Source organism: Pseudophryne corroboree, chromosome 12, assembly GCF_028390025.1.
Source record: "Pseudophryne corroboree isolate aPseCor3 chromosome 12, aPseCor3.hap2, whole genome shotgun sequence".
Taxonomy (NCBI): Eukaryota; Metazoa; Chordata; class Amphibia; order Anura; family Myobatrachidae; genus Pseudophryne; species Pseudophryne corroboree.
In genome coordinates, this window is record NC_086455.1 from 93,446,013 (window position 1) to 93,465,933 (window position 19,921).

Genomic DNA, 19,921 nt, shown 5'->3' on the forward strand with positions numbered 1-19,921 from the left:
GTCCTTTCAGGAACCCCAGCATCCACTAGGACGATAGAGAAAATAAGAATTTACTTACCGATAATTCTATTTCTCGGAGTCTGTAGTGGATGCTGGGCGCCCATCCCAAGTGCGGATTATCTGCAATAATTGTACATAGTTATTGTTACCTAATTCGGGTTATTGTTGTAGGGAGCCATCTTTCAGAGGCTCCTCTGTTATCATACTGTTAACTGGGTTTAGATCACAGGTTGTACGGTGTGATTGGTGTGGCTGGTATGAGTCTTACCCGGGATTCATAAATCCTTCCTTATTGTGTACGCTCGTCCTGGCACAGTATCCTAACTGAGGCTTGGAGGAGGGTCATAGGGGGAGGAGCCAGTACACACCACCTGATCGTAAAGCTTTACTTTTTGTGCCCTGTCTCCTGCGGAGCCGCTATTCCCCATGGTCCTTTCAGGAACCCCAGCATCCACTACGGACTCCGAGAAATAGAATTATCGGTAAGTAAATTCTTATTTAAAAGTGTATGAGCCTGTGTGTGCCCTTAACAAGGAATACTTTCTTCTTTCTGTTAATGTTGCAAGTTAAACTCTATTCCAGGAATACCCCCCGATAAATATACTGTGATATTTAATTAATTTAATAAACGGGGAAAGGGCGTTTATACACAACAAATTCTATCAATTTTACTGTACATCTGTGCGACGCTTATATATCTCTCTTACACTCTAGATTTAGTAAGAGCAATATCTGTTTATTTGTCAAGAGTAAAGGAATTCAGAAGCGCATAAAAACTAATTATTTTACCAGCTGGGAATAAGAAAGGTCAGGCTCCTACTAAACAAATAACAGAGGCCATTAGTTTTGTGTATAAAAAAGAAGGTCTCAAGAAACCAAGGATTCTTAAGGCACACTCGAATCGAGCAGTGGCTACACGCTGGGCAAGAGAGTCGGATGCATCAATCAAAGATATGTGTAAGGCAGCAGCATGGTTTTCTGTCCACACATTTACAAATCATTATGCTTTGAATATATCAAAATCTTAGTTTGGAGATAAAGTTTAGCAAGAAGCACTAACATAAATATAATCTATTAGAAATTATGTGATTGGCTATTATTTTTGTCCCTCCTCCTGGTTATTGTATAAACCTTTGGTATGTCCCATTGTGTGGCTGCCATGGGGTGACGAAGAAGAAAACATTGGATTATACTCACTGAATTCCATTTCTTCGAGAGACTCCATTGCAGTCAATGAGTGTGTGTTTTTTTCAGTAAATGTTATACAGAGACGCTCAAAAAGACATGGAATACATGTATATTGCAAGGGAGGGCGGTCCCTGTAAAAACTTGTGCTGTTCTGAGGTAAACAGGTCCTTAACCCATTATGTAGCTGTCATGGAGTCTCTCGAAGAAATGTAATTATCGTGAATATAATCCGATGTGTTTTATGGGTGTGATTGCAATGACCAGTAAATTAGGCGTACTCCTTTAAAATGTGCTTAAAAGAAAAGTAGATTCATTTGCTCAAATACATGCTTTTTGCTCTACAACGAAGTAATAAACCTTTCCCTTCTTAGTAACTTTCTTCATACAATTTCATCGACACATATTAAATACAAAACGTTTGCAGCTATATGGAAGTCACAGTATACACATTACAAGAGTGATCGTTCTCTCTGCTTTCAAACTTCATGCGTCATACTAGCGGATAGAAGCTTGTATTTGAATACAGCTTTCAAGTTAATAAGGCTAATGCTTCTGTAACATTAGTGTAAACCATTTTGGTGTTCTATTCCATCAGAGTACTCTGCACCCATGAGGATGATTGAAAGTATAGATTCTGGAACCACTGCGTCCAGCCAGGATATGTGGGCTGAGATTTGTCCTTGTGCTCCAGACATCCAAGAAATTAACCTGACTGAAACCTTTTCAGACTCATTTCTGTGCCCATCTTCTAATGGAATCAATGAGGACCTTAGTGCATGTCATACTGAACATGACACCCTTTGTTACTCCCAAAAACCTTGGGCTCCATTGCAAGATTCTGAAGTGTATTTAGCATCTTTAGGTAAGTAAATGCATCATCTTCTACCGATATGTTTTAGCCTTTACTGAGATTAGAGTATTTCATCAGTATGATATACTGTGTATATATTGAAGTGTTTTTGGGATGTCCCAGCATATAAACCTGTTTTTACTGGCTTGCGTTGATTTGGTCATTTATACCCCTTCTCCACCAAAAAGCCGGGTCGAAGCTGTGACCCAGGTTTTTTTCAAGATTGGCGACTTTCACGCTGCACCCAGGTGCAGTTTTTTTTTTCACTCTACCAGTGCTCAGAGATGACATACTAATCCGGCTCATCATAGGCTTTAAATGGAACCAAGGTCAGATGACCTGGGTCACCAGTTTACACTGGATCTTTACGCTGGTCCATTCAAGGTCCGACCCTGGTAGCTACCCTGGCTGGATTCACAGGTAACTGAACTCTTTTCCTTTCCGCTGCAACCCGGGTTATCCTGGCAGTGGAAAATGTGTATAAATGACATTCATATTGTATTGCTGATGCAGGTTTTAGTGAATTTACCACCTTAATCAGTTTGAGTTCCAACTGGTAACTTTGAGTTTTCAGTGCTGATAAAGCAAAGTAAAATACAACAGCTAGCCATAAAAAGATTGAAAGTGAATTGGATTCTCTAAAGCAGGTCTGCACAATCTATGACTTTCCAGACATTGTCAAACTACAATTCCCAGCATGCTCTGTTATATACCTGGGAGAGTATGGAAAATCTTATGGGAGGTAATTCAATTGGTTTTGCATTCGATTGCATGTCTTTTTAGACAGGGTGATATTCAATTGATGGTGCCGACAGGTGCAAGTAACTGGAAGCATATTTTTATTTTTTTGCGCTGGTCTCTCCCTAATAAACCTGTCTAAACTATTAGGTGTGTCAGGAAAGGTGAGCAGAAATAAATGGGTGTCTGCGTTATTCGTGACCAAACAGAGCAACAATTGAATTCCCCCTGTAAAGTCACAACACCTGGAAAGCCACAGAGTGTATAGACCTGCATTATAGATTTTAAGAAAGTGCTTATTGAACCATTTGTCTTTTGGTTATAGAATTTCCATAGCCGCAGAATTTTGTAATCAGAACCCACAGGAAACTTACATCAGACCATCTTGTTTTCTAAACCATTTAATTTTATTAAAATATATATATATTTTTTCTCATACGTCCTAGAGGATGCTGGGGATGCTTCAAGAACCATGGGGTATAGACGGGATCCGCAGGAGACATGGGCACACTATAAGACTTTGAATGGGTGTGAACTGGCTCCTCCCTCTATGCCCCTCCTCCAGACTCCAGTTAGATTCTGTGCCCAGTGATACTGGATGCACACTGAGGAGCACTCCAGAGTTTCTCAGAAAAATACTTTTTTAGGTTTGTTATTTTCAGGGAGACCTGCTGGCAACAGGCTCCCTGCATCGTGGGAGTGAGGGGAGAGAAGCAGACCTACTTCTTTAAGAGTTCAAGGGCTCTGCATCTTAGACTACTGGACACCATTAGCTCAAGAAGGTTCGATCACTTGGTACGCCTAGCTGCTTGTTCCCGGAGCCGCTCCGTCACCCCCCTCACAGAACCAGAAGACAGAAGCCGGGTGAGTATGAGAAGATCAGAAGACTTCAGTGATGGCAGAAGATGCGTTTGAGGTACCGCGCAGCGGGCGCGCTGCGCGCCATGCTCCCACACAGGTCACGGCACTGCAGGGCGCAGGGCGGGGGCGCCCTGGCAGCATGGGGAACCTCAAACACCACTGGCATAGGACATAACAGTGCCCAGGCACTAGTAAAGGGACCCCCGCCAGTATAAAGATTTTTGAGCGGGACTGAAGCGCGCCATGTAGTGGGTGGGGCTTAGCCTGCACAGCTCTGATCAGTGCCATTTTTCTCTTCACAGAAGGCTGCAGAGATGCTGGCCCTGACCTCCACACTGCTGTGCAAGTAACAGGGTGCAAAACGGGGGGAGGGGGGGGGGGCACTAGCGATTTGGTGATTTATTATTATATGTAAAAGCGCTAGCAGGTCTGGGCAGTCTTGTGCTGGCTTCAGTACCGGGATCGGCGGTGGGTGTGAGCTGGCAGAACTCTCTCTGTGTCTCTCTGGCAGGCTTTAGTGTGGGTCTGTCTCCTATAGCCCCAGTGTGGTTGTGGCTGTCGGTACATGTGTGTGTGTCGACATGTCTGAGGCTGAATGCTCTTCCCAGGAGGAGGCTGGAGTGGGGACAGAAATTCTGTGAGAGTGACGGAGGATTGGGTGAATATGTTGAGTGTTTTAAACGCAAATGTGACTAAGTTGGCTAAGAGATTTGATAAATCTGAGTCTAAAAACCAGACATGGAGGAAATCCATGGAAAATGCTTTGTCACAGGCCCAGACCCCTTCGGGGTCACAGAAACGTGCATTTACCCAGATAACAGATACAGATACCGACATGGACTCTGATTCCAGTGTCAACTATAGTGATGCCAGATTACATCCGAAACTGGCTAAGAGTATTCAGTACATGATTATAGCGATAAAGGAAGTATTACATATCGCTGAGGACCCTGCTGTTCCTGATACTAGGGTCTGTATGTATAAAGGAAAGAAACCTGAGTTAACGTTTCCTCCCTCTCATGAGCTGAACGCACTTTTTGAAAAAGCTTGGGAGATACCTGACAAAAGGAATCATGTTCCCAAAAGAATTCCAGTGGCATATCCGTTCCCTGCTGGGGATAGGGAATGGTGGGAGTGAATCCCCACGGTAGACAAAGCTTTATTTATTATTATTTATTTATTAACAGTTTCTTATATAGCGCAGCAAATTCCGTTGCGCTTTACAATTTGAAATAACAACAAACTGGGTGATAACAGTCATAGAGGTAGGAAGGCCCTGCTCGCAAGCTTACAATCTATCGCGTCTTTCCAAAAAAGTAGCGCTCCCGTCACCTAACACGGCAGCCCTAAAAGATCCTGCGGATCGTAAGCAGGAAAATACACTAAAATCCATTTATGTCACTTATTTATGCCTGCCGTTGCTGCGGCATGGGTGAGTAGCGCTATTTAAAGGTGGGCAGATAACTTATCATCTGAGGTAGATACCCTAGACAGGGATAGTGTGCTTTTGACTCAGGATCACATCAGGGACGCTGCAGCATATTTAAAAGAAGCTGTGAGGGATATTGGCCTTCTGGGATCAAGGGCCAATGCCATGGCAGTCTCGGCGAGAAGAGCATTGTGGATTCATCAATGGAATGCTGACGCTGACTCTAAGAAGGCGATGGAGTCACTACCGGTAGGGTCTTGTTTGGCGATGGCCTCACTGACCTGGTGTCTACTAGTGATGAGCGGATTCGGTTTTACTCGGTTCTCAAAACCGAATCTTATTGGCTATCCAAAACACGTGACATCCGTGAGCCAATAAGATTCGGTTTTGAGAACCGAGTAAAACCGAATCCGCTCATCTCTAGTGTCTACGGCTACCGTGGGTAAGTCGTCACTTTTAGCTTATGTTCCGGCACAACAGAAGAAAACGCCCCACTGTCAGATGCAGTCCTTTCGGCCCAATAAATTCAAAAAAGTACGAGGGTCCTCCTTCCTTGCTGCGAGAGGAAGAGGAAGGGGAAAAAGGTCACAGGCTGTGGCAAGTTCCCATGAGCGGAAGTCCTCTCCGGCTTCTACCAAGTCCACCGCATTACGCTGGGGCTCCACTGCGGGAGTCCACACCGGTGGGGGCACGTCTCCGACTCTTCAGTCAGGTCTGGGTGCACTCAGACCTGGATCCTTGGATATTGGAAATAATAACCCAAGGGTACAAATTAAAGTTTCAAGACGTGCCCCCTCACCGATTTTTCAAATTGGCCTTGCCAGCTTCTCTTCCAGAAAGGGAGATAGTAAGCGCTGCGATACTAAAGTTGTGTCAAAATCAAGTGATTGTCACGGTACCCCCGGCTCAACAGGGGGAAGGCTTTTATTCGAGCCTGTTTGTGGTCCCGAAGCCGGACGGCTCAGTCAGACCGATTCTAAACCTAAAATCCCTCAATTTCTTTCTTAAAAAATTCAAGTTCAAGATGGAATCTCTACGAGCAGTGATCTCCAGTCTGGAGGAGGGAGATTTTATGGTGTCGGTCGAAATAAAAGATGCCTACTTACATGTCCCCATATATCCTCCTTATCAGGCTTACCTGAGATTTGCTGTGCAGGATTGTCATTACCAATTTTATACGTTGCCGTTTGGGCTGTCCACGGCTTCGAGGATTTTCACCAAAGTAATGGCGGAAATTATGGTTCTCCTGCGCAAGCAGGGAATCACAATTATCCCGTACTTGGACGATCTGCTCATAAAGGCGAGGTCCAAGGAACAATTGTTGAAGAATGTTGCCCTTTCACTGGCGTTTCTGCAACAACACGGTTGGCTCCTAAATTTGCCAAAATCACAGTTGGATCCAACGACACTGCTGTCGTTCCTGGGTATGATTCTGGATACAGAATTGCAGAGAGTTTTTCTTCTAGTGGAAAAGGCGCTGGAAATACAGAACATGGTAAAACAGATTCTGAAACCAGCAAGGGTGTCTGTTCTTCACTGCACTCTGTTGCTGGGAAAGATGGTGGCGGCCTACAAGGCCATTCCGTATGGCAGGTTCCATGCCAGGGTGTTTCAATGGAACCTGTTGGACCAGTGGTCCGGGTCTCACCTGGACATGCACCGGAAAATAATTCTATCTTCCAGGACCAGGATTTCCCTTCTGTGGTGGCTGCACAGTTCTCACCTTCTGGAGGGACGCAGGTTCGGGATTCAGGATTGGATCTTGGTGACCACAGATGCAAGCCTCCGAGGCTGGGGAGCAGTCACACAGGGAAGAAACTTTCAGGGGGAAAAGTGGTCGAGCCAGGAAGCTTGTCTACACATAAACATTCTGGAATTAAGAGCCATCTACAACGGCATACTGCATGCAGAACATCATCTTCGAGGTCTGCCGGTCTTGATTCAGTCAGACAACGTGACAGCAGTGGCGTACATAAACCGCCAGGGTGGAACAAAGAGCAGAGCGGCGATGGCCGAGGCCACGAAGATTCTTCGCTGGGCGGAAAAACATGCCAGCGTTCTGTCAGCGGTCTTCATTCCAGGAGTGGACAACTGGGAAGCAGACTTCCTCAGCAGACACGATCTCCATGCAGGAGAGTGGGGTCTTCATCAAGAGGTCTTTGCAGAAGTGACAAGTCGTTGGGGAGTTCCTCAAGTGGACATGATGGCGTACCGCCTCAACAAGAAACTTCAGAGATATTGTTCCAGGTCAAGGGACCCTCAAGTGATAGCGGTGGACGCCCTAGTGACACCATGGGTGTTTCAATCGGTCTATGTGTTCCCTCCACTTCCACTCATTCCAAAGATGATAAAAATTATAAGAAGAACAAGGGTTCAGGCGATCTTCATTGTTCCGGATTGGCCAAACAGGGCCTGGTGTCCAGATTTTCAGGAGTTACTCATAGAAGATCCCTGGCCTCTTCCGCTTCGGGAGGACCTGTTACAACAGGGGCCGTGCGTGTATCGGGACTTACCGTGGCTGCGTTTGACGGCGTGGCGGTTGAACGCCAAATCCTAGCCCGAAAGGGTATTCCCAGTGAAGTCATTCCCACACTTCTTCAGACTAGAAAAGAAGTAACGGCAAAGCACTACCACCGTATTTGGAGAAAATATGTGTCTTGGTGTGAATCCAAAAAGGCTCCTGCAGAAGAATTTCACTTGGGGCGTTTGCTCCATTTCCTACAAGCAGGTGTGGATGCGGGCCTAAAGTTAGGCTCTATTAAAGTACAGATTTCGGCCTTGTTGAACTTTTTTCAAAAAGAATTGGCCTCCCTTCCAGAAGTGCAGACCTTCGTAAAAGGTGTGCTGCACATCCAACCTCATTTTGTGCCCCCAGTGGCGCCATGGGACCTTAATGTGGTGTTGCACTTCTTGCAATCACATTGGTTTGAACCTTTGCGCAAGGTTGAGTTAAAATTCCTTACTTGGAAAGTGGTCATGTTGTTGGCCTTAGCGTCTGCAAGGCGAGTGTCTGAGTTGGCGGCTTTGTCTCACAAAAGCCCTTATTTGGTTTTCCATGCTGATAGAGCAGAGTTGAGAACTCATCAGCAATTTCTGCCAAAAGTGGTTTCATCATTTCATGTTAACCAGCCAATTGTGGTGCCAGTGGCTACTGACGCCTTGGCGGAGTCAAAGTCTCTAGATGTGGTCAGAGCTTTGAAGATCTATGTCGCCACAACGGTGCAGATTAGGAAAACAGAGGCTCTGTTTGTCCTGTGGGCTCCCAACAAAATTGGGGCTCCTGCTTCTAAGCAGACTATTGCGCGCTGGATTTGTAATATAATCCAGCAGGCTCATTCTACGGCAGGATTGCCGTTGCCGAAATTGGTAAAAGCCCATTCTACAAGAAAGGTGGGTTCATCCTGGGCGGCTGCCCGGGGAGTCTCTGCGTTACAACTTTGCCGAGCTGCTACTTGGTCGGGTTCAAACACCTTTGCGAAGTTTTACAAGTTTGATACCCTGGCTGAGGAGGACCTCTTTTTTGGTCAATCGGTGCTGCAGAGTCATCCGCACTCTCCTGCCCGTTCTAGAGCTTTGGTATAAACCCCATTGTTCTTGAAGCATCCCTAGGACGTATGAGAAAATAGGATTTTAATACCTACCGGTAAATCCTTTTCTCTTAGTCCGTAGAGGATGCTGGGCGCCTGTCCCAGTGCGGGCTGTGTCTGCAGTTTGATTATAGTTACGCTCATGTTGCATTGAGTTCAGTCAATCTGTGACTGTTGTTGGTCATGCCGTTGCATGCGTTGTTGTTGAATGCCATGTTGTACGGCGTGTTAGTGGTGTGAGCTGGTATGTATCTCACCTTAGTTTAGAATAATTAAATAAATCCTTTTCCTCGAAATGTCCGTCTCCCTGGGCACAGTTCCTATAACTGGAGTCTGGAGGAGGGGCATAGAGGGAGGAGCCAGTTCACACCCATTCAAAGTCTTATAGTGTGCCCATGTCTCCTGCGGATCCCGTCTATACCCCATGGTTCTTGAAGCATCCTCAGCATCCTCTATGGACTAAGAGAAAAGGATTTACCGGTAGGTATTAAAATCCTATTTTTTTTTTTACTTCAGAACGCAGATTGCAGAAAATTAAAGGTCGTTCTTGTGAAGTGACCTCCAAGGATATGTTACTTTCTTTAGGCCAAGCAAAGAAGGAATGCTGGGACCGATTTCTACAAGAGACCTTTGAGACTGAGGCTTACGTTGAGTCCAGCGAAGTTGACTCCAGGTACTGAGAAAAACCCAGTCTTGATTAAAATATTCATGTTACAGATAAATTCCAAAATAAAAGAAACCTTAAGAGCTTTATTTGAAACGGTCTGATAGGTAGCTTGTCCTTTACCCAGTTCGTACTGCTACTGTACATTGATTCCTACCTGGTAGCTTCACATCTCTGGTGCCAGCAGGATAAGACAAAAAGACGGCTTCTGCTTCGGTTCATGGTAAGAACGCTCTACTCTGGAAGAGTTTTTAACAAGAAACTCTTCTGCAAGTATATGAGGCATACAACATATATTAGAAGCCGGTAATTTCACACTGGTGCGGATTTGAGCAGTTGATAGTTCGTAATGTTTATTGTGCCTAATTGAAGGTTGATTGCAAAACTAAATTTTCCTCTAATAGGCAAAACCATGTGCATTGCAGGTAGGGCGGTTATAACATGTGCAGAGAGAGTTAGATTTGGGTGGGGTGTGTTCAAACTGAAATCTAAATTGCAGTGTAAAAATAAAGCAGCCAGTGTGTACCCTGTATGGAAAAAATGGGTCTGGGACTCAGAGTCGACAGCAAAAAGGTTGACACACCTTAGGTCGACGCCAATTGGTCGACACACCTTAGGTCAACATGGACAAAAGGTCGACAGGAACAAGGTCGACATGGAAAAAGGTCGACATGAGTTTTTTTATGGTTTTTTTGGTGTCGTTTTCTTCGTAGAGTGACTGGGAACCCCAATTAGTGCACCGCGTCCCCTCGCATGGCTCGCTTCGCTCGCCATGCTTCGGGCATGGTTCCTTCGCTCCGCTACCGCTTCGCTCGGCACAGATTACCGTTCCAATCATAGTCCACGTGGATCGTTAAGTATGAAAAGGTACCAAAAAAGAAAAAAATCCTGAAAAACTCATGTCGACATGTTTCCATGTCGACCTTGTTCCTGTCGACCTTTTGTCCATGTCGACCTTTTGTCCATGTCGACCTAAGGTGTGTCGACCAATTGGCGTCGACCTAAGGTGTGTCGACCTTTTTGCTGTCTACCTGGAGTCCGGATACCGGAAAAAATATAGCCCACCCATCATACGGTTTTTACAAGAGGTGTCTTCTCTTTTGGTTACCTTACAACAACTTTCCAAAGTTCTGTTGTTCCAGCTGCTCCATCGACTAAAGCTCCAGTTTCCAGTGCCACAGTTTCAGGCTCTCCAGCTGCTACTGGTTTAGGATCTCGTCTCCATCTTCCTACACCAAGTAAATTTGATGGCAATCCTAAAACCTGTCGTGGATTCCTGAACCAGTGTGAAGTTTGCTTCGAATTACTGCCGCACAATTTCCCGACGCCAAGAACCAAAGATGCATACATTGTGTCTCTCCTGACTGGCCCTGCCTTGAATTGGGTTTCCCCGTTATGGGAGCAAACAGATTCACTGCTAAACAACTACACAGAATTTGTAGCTGCATTCAAACGTATCTTTGATGAGCCTGGGCGTACAATATCGGCTTCCTCTGATATCCTCCAGATTCGCCAGGGAACACGCACCATGGGACAGTATGTCATCCAGTTCCAGACATTGGCTTCAGAGGTTGAGTGGAACAATCAAGCGCTGGTTGCTGCATTCTGGCACGGTCTCTCTGATTGTATAAAAGATGAACTGGCCACCCGAGATCTCCCAGAGCAATTAGAATCTTTAATTTCCTTGTGTGTAAAGTTGGATCTGCATTTACGCGAAAAAATAAGAGAACGTTCTCATGGTGATCCTCGCAAGCACCGAGTTATGCCTCAAGTACAATCTTTTCCCTCTACTTCAGATGAGCCTATGCAAGTGAATAGGTCCCGCTTAACTCCTGAGGAGCATTAAAGAAGATTACGGGAAATACACTGTCTGTACTGTGCTGCTACTGGTCACATGATTGGTTCCTGTCCATCGCGTTCGGGAAACGCCAGGTCCTAACTTGCAAGGGAGGAGTCAAGTTAGGAACCTTATCCAAAGCTCCTTCTCGAGAATTTGTTTTACCGGTAACTTTGGAAACAGAGTGAATTACATGCCTTCTCAGCTTTAATTGATTGTGGTGCTGCTGGGATCTTTATTACACAGGCTGCAGTTGATAAGATCCGTCTTCATGTCTCAAGGTTGTCTCACCCAGGCTATCTTACTGCTGTGGATGGCAGCCGTATTGCTGAGGGGTCCATCAGTCAGCAAACTAAGCCCCGTGGTCCTAGGGGTGGGCTTTCTTCATTCTCAGCTCATTGAACTTTTGGTCATTCCTAAGAGATAGTGTTGGGTATGCCTTGGCTTCAACTTCATAACCCACAAATCGGCTGGTCTACACTACAACTTACAGCATGGAGTTCCTCCTGTTTCCATTCCTGTTTAGCTCAAGTTCGTCCCGTGAGATCTTCGGGGTTGAAACCCCAGTGTGAAATTCCTGAGGCCTACAAAGAATTTACTGACGTCTTCAGTGAAAAGTCCGCTGATGTTCTGCCTCCCCATCGGAAGTGGGATTGTTCCATCGATCTGATCCTGGGGAGAATGCCTTCTAGAGGACGAAAATATCCTCTTTCCGTTCCTGAAAGTCAAGCCATGAGTGAATATATAAAAGAGAATCTACAGAAAGGATTCATTCGTCCTTCATCTCCAGCAGGGCAGGGTTTTTCTTCGTGAAAAAAAAAAGACGAAGGATTACGTCCCTGCATTGATTATAGAGCATTAAATGAAATTAACATCAAAATCAGCTACCCCTTACCGTTAATCACAGAACTCTTTGACAGAATTAAAGGAGCCAGTATCTTTACTAAGTATCTTTATCTTCGTGGGGCATATAAACTCATTAGAATCCGGAGTGGCAATGAGTGGAAGACCGCTTTTAACACCCGTGACGGCCACTATGAGTATCTATTGATGCCCTTCGGATTAAGCAGTGCCCCAGCTGTGTTTCAGAACTTTGTCAACTAAATATTTTGAGATGTTCTGTATAAATACGTGATAGTTTATCTTGACGACATTCTGATTTTCTCCCAAGATCTAGCCTTTCATCGTCAACAGGTAAAAGAGGTTCTTCAACGCCTTCGACAGAATCATCTTTATGGGAATTTGTCTAAGTGTACCTTTTGAAGCTCCTTCGATGCCCTTCCTCGGGTATATAATTTCTGGTTCAGATCTTCGAATGGACCCTGTTGAATTGGAAGCAAAAGAGAACTGGTCTCTTCCTACATCGCTCAAGTTTGTTCAACGTTTTATTGGATTCGCCAATTATTATAGAAAATTCATTAGAGGGTTCTCTACCCTGATAGCCCCAATTACTTGCCTTACACGGAAAGGCGCAAATCCTTCTCAGTGGTCAGAAGAAGCTCTGGCTGCTATTCAAAAAATTAAACAAGCCTGCATTTCAGCTCCTGTGTTACAGCAACCAGATATCAACAGACCCTTCGAGTTGGAAGTGGATTCCTCAACAGTTGGCGTTGGCGCAGTATTGTCCCAAACCAGAGATGATGGTAAGACTAACCCTTGTGGGTTTTTCTCCCGTAGATTTCTACCTGCTGAGATAAACTACGCCATCGGTGACCAGGAGCTTTTGCCAATTAAACTGGCCCTGGAAGAGTGGGGTACCTTTTGGAGGGCGCAAAGTTTCCTATTACCATCTTCACCGACCATAAGAATCTTCTTTATTGAAAGCAGTGCAGTGTTTGAATCCTTGTCAAGTAAGGTGGGCTTTATTCTTTTCTCGTTTTAATTATAAGTTAAACTTCCGCCCTGGTTTTCAGAATGTTAAGGCAGATGCCTTGTCACGCTCCATGAGTTCCGTGGAGGAATCTTCTGAACAAGAATCTCATCCAGTTCTTGATCCAGTAGTGTTTGCTTCCACAGAAGTGTCTCCTGTTCCGCCTCCCGGCAAGATGTTTTTTTCTCCTGAGCTCCGCCCGAATCTGCTGTCGTGGGCTCATATTTCTAAGTTTACCAGACATCCTGGGGTCTTAAAGACTTATACGTTTTTGTCTCAATCCTATTGGTGGCCTCATATGAAAGCTGATATTCAGGATTTCGTGGCTTCGTGTCCCAAGTGTGTCCAGCACAAAGTTCCTCGTCAGTCTCCTGCTGGTCAACTGTTACCTAATTCTATACCAAGTCGTCCCTGGTCTCACCTGTCAATGGATTTTATCTCGGACTTACCTCCCTCCAAAGGGTATGATACCATCTGGGTAGTGGTTGACAGGTTCTCAAAGATGGCCCATTTTGTTCCACTCATTGGGTTGCCTTCTGCTCCAAAGCTCGCACAAATATTCCTACGTGAAATCTTCAGGATACATGGACTCCCAACGGAAATTATATCTGACCGTGGTGTTCAGTTTGTGGCAAGATTTTGGAAGTCCTTATGCTCTGCTTTACAAGTCAAACTCAAATTCTCTACAGCATATCACCCTCAAACGAATGGGCAGACCGAAAGGATAAACCAAGTGCTTGAAACCTTTTTGAGACTTTATATTTCTTCATCATAGGACGACTGGGTAGACTTAATGCTTTGGGCAGAGTTTGCTCGTAACTTCCGCTACCATTCAGCCACCAATACTACTCCTTTCTTTGCAGTTTACGGTCAACATCCCAGAGTTCCAGATTTCCAAAATCTTCCAGTTGTCGATGTGCCTGCAGCCACTTCAGCTCTTCAGCAGTTCTCTCAGGTTGGGCAAAGATTCCTCTTTCTCTCAAGAAATCATCTTGACAGTACAAAGTCTTTGCTGATCGGAAAAGACGAGCAGTTCCCAGTTTAAAGCCAGGTGATAAAGTCTGGTTATCTACTCGTAATCTCTGCCTTAGAGTTCCCTCCATGAAGTTTGCTCTGCAATGTATTGGTCCGTTTCCAGTTGAACGAGTGATTAATCCAGTGGTTTATAAACTGAAATTGCCTCCTTATTTGAAAATCCCAAACTCATTTCATATTTCTCTCCTTAGACCCTTGATTCTTAAGCATTTTCAGAAAGCTCTTCCAGCAGCTCCAAGAATCCAAACTCATCGGGGGAATTGAGTACGAGGTTGAGAAGATCCTGGATTCACGTTGTTGGTATGGTCGTCTACAGTACCTGATTGACTGGTCCGGGTATGGTCCTGAGGAGAGGAGTTGGGTTAACGCCACTGATGTCCATGCTCCACGGTTAGTCCAAGCTTTTCATAGACTGTTTGTTTCCTTCCAAGCCTCGTGGGTGTTCGGTGCCCACCCATAAAAGAGGGGGTACTGTCAGGAATCAGCATTCAGTGATGTCTCACTTACCGGCGCGCTGGTGTGCAGGCCTCCGGAGGTCACGGGCCCAGTTTGCGGCTGTATGAACATCCTGTCTGCAGAGCGCAGATCTTCTATTTCTGGCATCTTCAGTGATCTCCCGGTTCCAGTATTCTTTTGGAACTACAAGTACCAGCTATTTACTTCAGTTCCAACTTCTGCTACAGTCAGCCTCCACCTTTTGCAGTAAGAGACTTTCTTCTGGTGCTATTCATTATCTTCACCTGTGTATGGTTAACTTGCATTCAGCATTGTGCTATGGCATCTGGCACTTAATACAACCACTTCATATGTGTTTCAAGTTGTCTCCTGCTTAACCTTGCTTGGTTGTGGACATTGCATAACAAACTGACTGTGTGAAGTATCGTTGCTGGTTCCCAGACCAACTGTGGGAGAGATCACCATCTGATTTCTATACTGGTTTCCAGACTAGTTCATTGCCTAATTACTGCACTGGTTTCCAGACCAGCTAAATACCTGTGACTGTTTATTCATCGTTGTCAGCATTTCTTGTACCATCCATCTCAAGTTATCATCTGCTTCAATTATTGTACATACTCGTGAGCATTTAATAAACATCATTGCGCTCATGTGCAGGAATCTCTTACAGCCTCCTCGGTTTCTCCATCGCACCACCACTGACCCACTAGTGCCCCCTCTGGGGACAGACATAACCACAGATCTGACAACACAGTACAGAATTTTGCATCTTGTGTACTTTTGCAGACACATTTAGCCTTGATGTCTGTGCACACGTTAGTGCCCTTTATCTGGAACACTATATTGTATGGATGCAACACTTATTTTACAATACCTCTTGTTCTTTGATATTTTCATACTTATTGGGGAATTTGTCACTGGCACCACCAAAATACATAGGAACAGTGGGTAAATGTGCCATATGGAGGTATGTCAGTCAAGAGTATAAACATAATATAAACATTACCATGAATGGATGTAGGTGTATTGAGTTAAAACAAACATCACAAAAAGGGAAACACAGTAAATAAAGGAGATGTGAAAGCCCATTATAGCGCACTCTAAAAGCATCTTACAGCATCATACAGATGGCCTTGTATCAAACCTCCGAAAGAGGATAAGAAATCAAATTCTAGCTATCATTCATATAGTACATTCTATAGAATGAGAGCTCTGTACTGATTTGTTGCCATGAGCAGCACCTGTACTTGTCCTCTATAGAAAGTTTGATAAATCTCCCATCTGGGTAGCATGAAGAATGTCTAAACAGAGAAGAAAACTGGTCAATGGGATTAGCACAGTCACATTGTAGATACTATAAACAGACTGTTTCATCATGGCACATTGTTAAATACCACTTGAGCCAAAGTTTATTAGTATTGGCGGTATCCTATTAGCAGCGGTACTTTACCGCTGCTAATAGGATCGCCGAGGGCTATTCTTTTAGCCCCTATGTCGGCTTCCTTTTCTCCCGATGCTGGCACTTATCAGGGATTATGCTTCAGGTGCCTCAGGCACCCCAAGAATAATCTGCGATTAGGGTCTGCCGGAGCTGCGATAACACATTGGATTGGGGACTACAATCACATGTGTTTTCATGCGATCGCCGATCCGATTTCGGCTGATCAAAACAGCCTCTAATTGGATACCGCGATGATGACCATCGTTCATACATCGAGATAGCCGACCATTGTGAAGCGATGTCGGGGCTAAAAGGATACCGCCCTATATATTTAACATGAACCATTATTGAGAAGAAGATTTTACTGCTGGGAGTTCAGAAAAGTTAAATGATATTAATCATAAAGAATACATTAGTCTGTAATGTGTTCCCTAGATATGTCCCTTCCTTTACCATGGTGTCAGTCAGTCTGTCTAGCTTCTGTCTTTCAAGAGTCAGGTCTGTAGGCATTCATTTCCATATCACCACATTATTTTTCAGACTCGTGGCTAGTATGAGAAGCCCCCACACCCCATTATTATTTCGCTTCCACCCATCACTTCCTATGTATGTTTGTCACTGATATTGATTCAGTTCACATTCCACAAGTCACCTCCTTTCTTTTTATCAGCTGTTTATCCTCCACTTAAGATTCTGTTCTCCAATATCCTAGATAGTTCCGCTAACTTTCATGGTATCATCTCCTGTTCACCACCACTAGCTCACTCTTTGGGTGGGATTCATATGATATATCACGCCCAATTTCCTTTCTAAAATGATCTCCGTTATTGCGCATATTGCGCCCATAGTGATCAGGTTTAGATGTGCAAAGGGTTGGGTGCCTCCCTACTCCGGAAGTAGCGAGCTGAAATAATGATACCACACCCCTGAGAGCAGAAACAGAATGGGTGTGGAAAGGGGTGAAGAGAATTGAATCCCGCCCTTTCAGTCTATCCATTAGCACTTCCAAGCTGTCCATTGCCAGTATGCATGCAATGCCTTATGCCAGGGTTAGTTTTATTTTGAGACTACTATAGGATTTGTCCCTATGCTAGATATGCAGAGAATTAGTTTGCAGTACTCTCCAGGAGCGAATAAAAAAAATAAAAAAGTTAATAGTTAGTCACCATAAGATACTGACACCTTACACTTTACTCATATCACTTTTTATTTTCTTAATCCATTTACACAACCCTCAAACTGCATAACGTTCATATAGTAATCATAATTAATAGCCTAATAGTACAAAACGTTAAATACCCTATTCCTCTTGAGGTTGCAGGTACATGTCCCCTTCTCTCTTTTTCTCTTTTATCATTACATATTTATTTCTCATAGCATGTAGATTAATGCCTCAATATAACTTGCAAGAGTCCCCAAAATCTTTGGCTCCTTGATCCATCTGAAACTATACAGTTCCATTCTTCCGAGCATATACCCTTTCCAGCGGTCTTGTCATTTAATTGAGATACAGCACCTCTGCTTCTGATACCCAGACTGATCAATTTAGTAAAATTCATAATGTTTAGCTCACAAAACTTTAGTTACAATGGGGGAGATGTATGAAGCAGTGAATAGGGTGGAGATGTTGCCCATGACAACCAATCACATTATCTAGTATCAGCTGACTTCAGTCCTATGCAGAGTGCCAACTGTCTTGCTGTTCACTCTCCCTTCATCAATGTACTGCATTTGATAACCAGTTTCCATCCCTGAACATGTTATATTACATACCATTCTCACTGGGACATGATTGAGAGGAAGTACTTTAATTTGATCTCCCGGTTACTGTCTTCCATTGACATCTTGAAACACCTTACCAATGGCATGCAAAGACATTTCCCCATCAAATTCCCCTTTGTCTGCAAAGTTGTAATGTTTTATGCTCAGTCCAGCCAAACATACTCCTTGGTTACCACTGTGGTGGGTTTACCGCCTTTAATTCATTATGCATTTTTTCCACAACTAGATCCAGTGCCAACATTTTTATTTAGCTTGTTATAATCGCCCCCATTATACTTTGCTACCTCTCCCATTTGCTTATTATACACTCTCTTGTAGTTGATGACTTACAAATCCTAATCAACACTGCATTGTCATCTTTCTATCCATAAGTGTTGTATCTGCCTATAAGGACCCTTCCAAATTTAATACTTATGTATTTAATACATATAGTAACGTGTCTCATCCAACTATGTTTATTTCATGCCTACTATATCCCAAAGCTCCTTTTTTATTAATGATAGGAGTTATCTGGAAGAGTTTTAGTACGGGTCCTGTATAGTACATTGAGTTCTGAGTTTTAGATATAAAGTTTCTACTTATCTTCTGTTTTCAAACCATCACTAGCACCTCTCCCAAATCCCATAATTAGAACCAGCTACACCTGCTTGCCCATTGCTCTACCATTGCTGTTAATCCCAATTTCATCTTTCTTATTAAGAAACATTAATGTTACAGCCTAAAATCCTGAAATGATTCTAAAAAAATCTTCCATCTACTTCTAACTTTTTAACTGGTACCAATGTGTACTAAGGTCATTCTCAACCTTTTAACTAAAATAAGATGGAGTATTTGTCCTATGGTGGCCCTCTGATCATGGACAGGATTTCTTGGTCATTGCCCAGCGACCAAAGTAGTTGAGAAGTCCAGGAACTGTATGTGCCTATGGGGTGCCAGAAAATCATTGGAGGATATAAACCTTAAGTGACAATATAGCAAAGAATGAAGTACTTTATTCCACATTTTCTGTTGTTGCACATTTCTCCTTTTGCACTGGCGTTTTCCACAGATGGGAGAATTTTTATATTAGCCTGACAATTGGTAGAGGTTGTAATCACTAGGTAATATGCTTTTATTCCTTTTTTTTTTTTTTTTTACATTACCTTATTTTGTCCAATTGGATTTAAGGGTGAACAGACCTCTCACCCAATTCGCCAGATTTACTGATCTGTATCAGATCGTGTCTAGCCTCGCTGACCCTCTTCATATCTTCAGTACTCTAGCCATCTATATTGGACCCGGCCAATGCCTGCTGAGCAGCAAATGTCTCCTTATGCTGTCAGTGGACATCAGTTTTACTGGGTTGGGTGTATTTGTAATATATAGTATGACACTGGAGAATGGCACTCAAAGAAAGCTGATAATGACTTCGCCCAGTGCCCTCCTGGAGATGGCTGTATGCACACACAGCAATAGTGCGGCACTCAGGACTAGAATAAACACATTTGAACATATATACATATATATATATATATATATATATATATATTAGAGATGAGCGCCGGAAATTTTTCGGGTTTTGGTTTTGGGTTCGGTTCCGCGGCCGTGTTTTGGGTTCGACCGCGTTTTGGCAAAACCTAACCGAATTTTTTTTGTCGGATTCGGGTGTGTTTTGGATTCGGGTGTTTTTTTCCAAAAAACCTAAAAAACAGCTTAAATCATAAAATTTGGGGGTCATTTTGATCCCAAAGTATTATTAACCTCAAAAACCATCATTTCCACTCATTTTCAGTCTATTCTGAATACCTCACACCTCACAATATTATTTTTAGTCCTAAAATTTGCACCGAGGTCGCTGTATGACTAAGCTAAGCGACCCTAGTGGCCGACACAAACACCGGGCCCATCTAGGAGTGGCACTGCAGTGTCACGCAGGATGTCCCTTCCAAAAAACCCTCCCCAAACAGCACATGACGCAAAGAAAAAAGAGGCGCAATGAGGTAGCTGTGTGAGTAAGATAAGCGACCCTAGTGGCCGACACAAACACCGGGCCCATCTAGGAGTGGCACTGCAGTGTCACGCAGGATGTCCCTTCCAAAAAACCCTCCCCAAACAGCACATGACGCAAAGAAAAAAAGAGGCGCAATGAGGTAGCTGTGTGAGTAAGATAAGCGACCCTAGTGGCCGACACAAACACCGGGCCC

General features: G+C 43.9%; 1 protein-coding gene across 2 annotated transcripts in view; it reads left to right on the forward strand.

Annotated features, from left to right (window-relative positions):
• Positions 1–19,921, forward strand: part of CCDC32 (coiled-coil domain containing 32) — a 78,089-nt gene that overhangs the window by 42,032 nt on the left and 16,136 nt on the right. For both annotated transcript variants that reach the window (XM_063947802.1, XM_063947801.1), the window contains exons 2-3: positions 1,784–2,050; positions 9,170–9,326. In XM_063947802.1, the coding sequence (XP_063803872.1) occupies positions 1,798–2,050; positions 9,170–9,326 (410 nt within the window). In that variant the 5' untranslated portion in view covers positions 1,784–1,797. The remainder of the gene's footprint in view (positions 1–1,783; positions 2,051–9,169; positions 9,327–19,921) is intronic.